Source organism: Mus caroli, chromosome 7, assembly GCF_900094665.2.
Source record: "Mus caroli chromosome 7, CAROLI_EIJ_v1.1, whole genome shotgun sequence".
Lineage (NCBI taxonomy): Eukaryota > Metazoa > Chordata > Mammalia > Rodentia > Muridae > Mus > Mus caroli.
The window spans coordinates 133627345-133633150 of NC_034576.1; the positions used below are offsets into that span (position 1 = coordinate 133627345).

The window sequence follows — 5806 nt, forward strand, 5'->3', positions numbered from 1 at the left end:
CCGTTGCTGTGGTCAGCCTGCCTTCAGTGACTAGCTGTCCAGCATCCTTCCTCATTTACAAGCACTGTTGGGATTATGTGCTCCATCCCAATAACCCAGGATAATTTTCTTATTTCAGATCCCAGCTGCACAGCCCCTCTGTTGCCAGGTTGGATGGCACATCCAGTTTCTGGGAATTGGGATCTCTCTGGACATCCTTGAGGAGCCATTACAATAGTCAAACTGTTTGCCCACCTCTCAGGGCCAGCCCACCCTTCCAGTGTCTTCTTCCTTCTTCCTTGCTGGTCCCTGAGGCCAGTGGGGCCCTGCTCTATTTGGATTCTTTATACACGTTGTGTTGTTCCTTAGCTTATACTGCCCCTAACTGCTGTTGTAGGCCTCAGCCAAGCTGTTTCCTCACAACAGTTTTCCTGATAGGCTCTTCTGCTCTCTGCAGCTTATAAAATCTGTGTCAAATGTTTTAACGTCTCTCTAAATGACCACAAGGACCGAAAGGGTAGTGTCTGTCTTCCCCCACCTTCAGTAACTATCCGCTAAGAAATGATGCCTGTTGGCAAGCGTGTGCTTATGAACAAGTCTGGTTTCTTTTTCAAAAAATAAAAAAAATCTATGATTTGATGGGGAATTTTAGAGAAATAACTGCAGCCCTTCCACTTGCTAACAGTGAATGTGTGCTCCTAAAAATCTCACTCCAAGACTCACCTTGTACAAAGTTCTGGTCTATAACCTGCTCCCTGCCTTTGATAGGTTGCTGGGCTAACAACAAGCAAGTGCATCGAGTGGATGGGAGGGGTCGGCTACACCAAAGATTACCCTGTGGAGAAATTCTTCCGTGATGCCAAGATCGGTAAGCAGGCTTTCCATGGTCTCCTGTTTTATTTGCCACTGTGGGTATTTGGGCTATTGTGTTTGTCGATTTTATATTACTGCTACTTAGGTAAAAGCATTTTAATCTCTACAGAATGTTTATTGACTTTTCTTCGTGGCTGGATTTCTTCCTATCAGAAAAATGAATTTATATTTCTAAAAACATCAAATTGACTCTTAAAATGCCTCCGTAGACCTTTTAAGAGAACTGCGACAAAATGCGCTATCTTCATTTTCCTGTTACAGAAGTTGTTGGTATTTACCATTCCTAGAGTCTAATACTGCTCTTTGAAGTATGGTTCTAATTTCAGAAGGCAGCTGCCTCATCATGCCTGAGTGCTCCAGTGCTCCACCAGCAGCGAGGAGAGCAAACTGCAGGCAGCCCTGAAAGCTGCCCGGTCCTTAGAAGCAGCTGGGCTTGCACACTGATGCTCTAAGAGCCAAGTCCTCAACTGTTCAGAGCTGGTGTTAGTGAGCTGCAGATCAAATGGGAAACTGTCACCCTGTCAGAATCACTTTAGAAACTGAATCCTGTTACTGAGAGCAAGTGCAGCGGTGGTGGCTTCCATACTCATCTCTGTGCGGTTCTCTTCAGCTGTGGGCACGCTCCTAATTGTCCCCTTTCTCCTTTTGTTTCAGGTACAATATATGAAGGAGCTTCCAACATCCAGCTGAACACCATCGCCAAGCACATCGATGCAGAGTACTGATGTCTGTGGGCTGGGCCCTCTGGGTCACTGGCGCACCATTCCCAGCTGCTGTGCCTTATTGAGCAGGGTCTAGAGCAGTGCAGCGCTTCCTTGGACTCCCCTTGTCCTGGTCTCAGGCCTGGATTTTGTTCCTGTCTCTTTCCAATCTACTCTAAAACTGTTTCCAAGCTTCTGAACGCGTATTTCTCATCCTAATTGCAGAGTATACAAAAGTTTCACTCTACCAGCATTTGGGAAGAAGAAACCATTTGAGGTATTGGTATTGCTGGCAGAAATATATATATATATTTGTATTTATATTTATATTCCTACTAAATCTTTGTACTGTGGTATGAGCCAGAGGAGCATTTGTTACACTTGGCAATTTTTATTCAATACTTTATAGATTCAGTAGTAAGTTGCTAAACAAGGTAGAAACTGATAAAATTTATTTGGAAAAATCTAGAACTCTTAGTTCTAAATATCAAAGAAATAGTAGAAAATAAAAAATGTAGCTTGTAGGCCATATAATTGACAATAACAAAAGTCCCAAATGTTATTTTAACCAACAAAAGCAGTATGTTTGGCTGCTATAATTGAACTAAATGAAAGATGTATTATGTGGTGGCTTTTAGCAGCTCATTTAAAAAACATGTCCCTGTATTAGTTTTCAACTATAAAGTTTAAGTAATTTGCCCTAATCATCTGAAAATAATTTATTAGATCATGCACTATTTTTCGGTAGTATGATTTATTTCTGTATTTTAATTGAGTATTTTCCCTCAAACTTGGTTATTGGACTTTATCCTAAATAGTAATTAATTGAGAAATTCAATTTTGGTTTTCAAAATTGATTCTTAAGAGAAATATACCCCCATAAGAAAATAATATCGCAATCTCATAAGGATAGGGAAGGGAGACTTGGTAGTCTCCCTTCAGTATAAATATATGTAGTCATTTATATAGTATATTAGATAATTTTATATTTGTGAAGACAAAGATCTATGTTTTACAATGTAAATGAAAAACAGGCAAAGCCTAATCAGATATCCAGCTGGTGAAGCCATTGATCAGTGTTAGGGATTTACAGTCGGGAGAAGACCCTCTAGTTGCAGACCCTGAGTCCTCTGGAGAGAGAAGTAGACAGTAGACAAACGAGTTTCACATTTCCAGAGGAAACATCACAAGTTAGATGTGAAAACTGCCCGCGGCTCACGCAGTTGCTGGAAATAATCGTTACTTCTAGATAGAAAGTATGTCAGTGCTTTTGCAAAAGGATACTGTTTATTAAGAAACTTGACATTCTCTTGGTAATTTTGCTTTGCACAGTTAATGTTTATTGAGCTAAATTAATTTCCACAATGCAAATCATAGTTAAATATGCAAGGTTGTATAAATACAGTTGAAATAGGAATTACATTAAAACAGTAGGAAGAAATAAAACAAATTTAGACCTTGAATCCAAAGAGATAAGGTCTACTTGACTTTCAAATGGGGGAAATGATGAAAGCCCCTCACCCAGTCTTTCAGAACAGACAGATGAGTGTGATAAGAAAGGAAGGGGTGGATGCAGTCCCCTGACAGGGCAGACACCTTCCACTCCTGTAATAATGTAAAAGAGGAGGGCTTAGAGATGATGCGGCAGCGGGAGTCAGGATGAGTAAACAGCCTGCCTTCCTTTCCTAGACTCATGGCAATCCTCCTGCTTCACGTGTAACCTGGGCTGGCCGCAGATTCATGGCAATCCTGCTTTCAGGCTTCCAGTGCTAAGATTGCATGTCTGCACCCCAGCTCCCATCTCTGACTTGTTGGTTTTGAAGTCATGCCCACGATTACAGCTTTGTCAATTGTTCTCATTTATTTCTATTTGTTTTGCTCTATGTAGTTCCCAGTTATGTTTTTAGGGGTAATAAAGTTCATGGCTGTTGGATCATCTTGGAGAATTCTCCCTTTTTATGAGATAGTCTTTAAAATTAGTTTTGTCTTTATTTCAGTTTTGTTAAATATACAGTTATTCCTATTTTTGTTTTTATAGCATTTGCAGTCTTTTCCCATATACTCCAACTTTCTTGTTTAAGATATTTTCAACTTCATGTAGGTAGGATTTAAACTTTCCTTTTACCTCATCCTTAGTCATCAGGACAGAAGAAAAGAAACTTCCCCCAAGTCTCTAAACCAAGAACTAGGTGTCTGCTTTAAATTGAGTGAGTGAGCTATGACTTGGGCCAAATCCAGTGTACCTTCTATCGGCACTGCCTATTTTTGTCACAGCCTATAATAGGTTTCTGTGCTGTAAATGGGTAGTAAAATGCATGACATAGCTTCAAATAAGAACAGGTTTCTGTTTAAGCAATATGTAAATAACACAATGTCTTTGATGTTGACTTTTGCTACAAAGCCTAAAATATATTTACCTTTTGGCCCTTTAAGGAAAAGGTGTCCATTCAATGACTACCTCTGTGTCAGATTTCTCTTAAGGGGTTAATCTGTCAAACCATCAGGGCAGAATACCAAAATACAAATTGACAATGAGCTATACTCACTCTTGATTTTATTTGTAATTCTACTCGCTCCCTCCCTCCCTCTACAAACACATTCTTATCCTCATCCTGAAAAACTGAATTTCCTGTTGGGTGGTGGTGGCTCACACCTTTAATCCCAGTACTTGGGAGACAGAGGAAGGCAGATATCTGTGAGTTCAAGGCCAACCTGGTCTACAGAATGAGTTCCCTGACAGCCAAGGCTACTCAGAGAAATCTATTGTCTCAAGAAATAAGAAAACAAACAAACAAAAAAAACTGAAATTTCGCAGCTTGTTGTGGTGGCACAGGGTTGTAATCCTAGCAGTCAGGAGACTAAGACAGGAATATCATAAGTTTGAATCCAACTGACATCAACCCCATTTCACAAAACTTTCTAAATTCCTGTGAGCCACTACTGTGCAGGTCTGGAAATGGACTGTAGCTGCCTTATCTCCAGTAGCTCCTCATCCTTATATCCTCTTTCTCAATCCCTGTTTGTTGGCTTTCACTTTTGTGGGTGAGTTTGAATGCCTAAGTCCTCCTTTTTACCCTAAATTGGTACTCTGCTCTATCTATCCCAACTGTGATTTCAGATGGCCTTCCTGGAAGCCTTGCTCTGCCGAAGACCTCTTCTCCTTGACTGGCTTCTTCTCCCTTCAGTGACCACTTCCATCCTGATGCTGTCCATGTATCCCACTTTTCTTTACAACAAGCTGCACTATCCTCTAGAACAGTGAGGAGTGTCTTAGAAGTACAGGCTGAGGAATGGTACCCCCCGGGGGGGTCTTTCTTTTTCTTTTTATTAGATATTTTCAAATGTTATCCCCTTTCCTAGTTTCCCCTCTGAAACCCCCTATCCCTTACCCCCTCTCCCTGCTCACCAACCCACCCACTCCTACTTCCTGGCCCCAGCAGTGGAGGAGTGTTTCTCTTCTTCTACATCCTTGCCAGCATCTGCTGTCACCTGAGTTTTTGATCTTAGCCATTCTGACTGGTGTGAGGTGGAATCTCAGGGTTGTTTTGATTTGCATTTCCCTGATNCAGATTGATTTCCAGAGAGGTAGTACCAGTTTGCAATTCCACCAGCAATGGAAGAGTGTTCCTCTTTTTTCACATCCTCACCAGGATCTGCCTTCACCTGAGTTTTTGATCTTAGCCATTCTGACTGGTGTGAGGTGGAATCTCAGGGTTGTTTTGATTTGCATTTCCCTGATAACTAAGGATGTTGAACATTATTTTAGGTTCTTCTCAGCCATTCGGTATTCCTCAGTTGAGAATTCTTTGTTTAGCTCTGTACCCCATTTTTAATAGGGTTATTTGGTTTTCTCAAGTCCAACTTCTTGAGTTCTTTATATATATTGGATATTAGCCCTCTGTCAGATTGAGATCTTTGGTAAAGATCTTTCCCCAGTCTGTTGGTTGCCATTTTGTCTTATTGACAGTACCCTTTGCCTTACAGAAGCTTAGTCATTCTGCAGAGAGCCCAGCAGGCTTTGGAAATTTGAGTTGAAGTGCCAGAGAATTGAGGCAGAAAACCTCACAGGAAGCCTTTAGTAAGGGTGGGATGATCTAGAATGCTTTTCAAAAGGCTCATTTCTAGAGCCAAGCGTCCTCTGGTTGGGCCTCAGGCCTGGCAATCTGTCTCTTTAGAAGCCTCCCTAAGAACTTCATCAAACCAAGGCTGGAAAAGGGTTCTCAAGACAACTCTGAGCCCAAAGACCCCTTTTC

The 5806-nt window shown here is 41.2% G+C and overlaps 1 protein-coding gene across 1 annotated transcript in view; it reads left to right on the top strand.

The window, feature by feature from the left end:
* The window catches only part of Acadsb (acyl-CoA dehydrogenase short/branched chain), a 36412-nt gene extending 32918 nt beyond the window's left edge, over positions 1-3494 (top strand). Inside the window, exons 10-11 of the mRNA XM_021168602.2 lie at positions 748-847; positions 1507-3494. Coding sequence (XP_021024261.1) covers positions 748-847; positions 1507-1577 — 171 coding nt within the window. The 3' untranslated portion in view covers positions 1578-3494. The remainder of the gene's footprint in view (positions 1-747; positions 848-1506) is intronic.
* The last annotated feature ends 2312 nt before the right edge of the window (positions 3495-5806 follow it).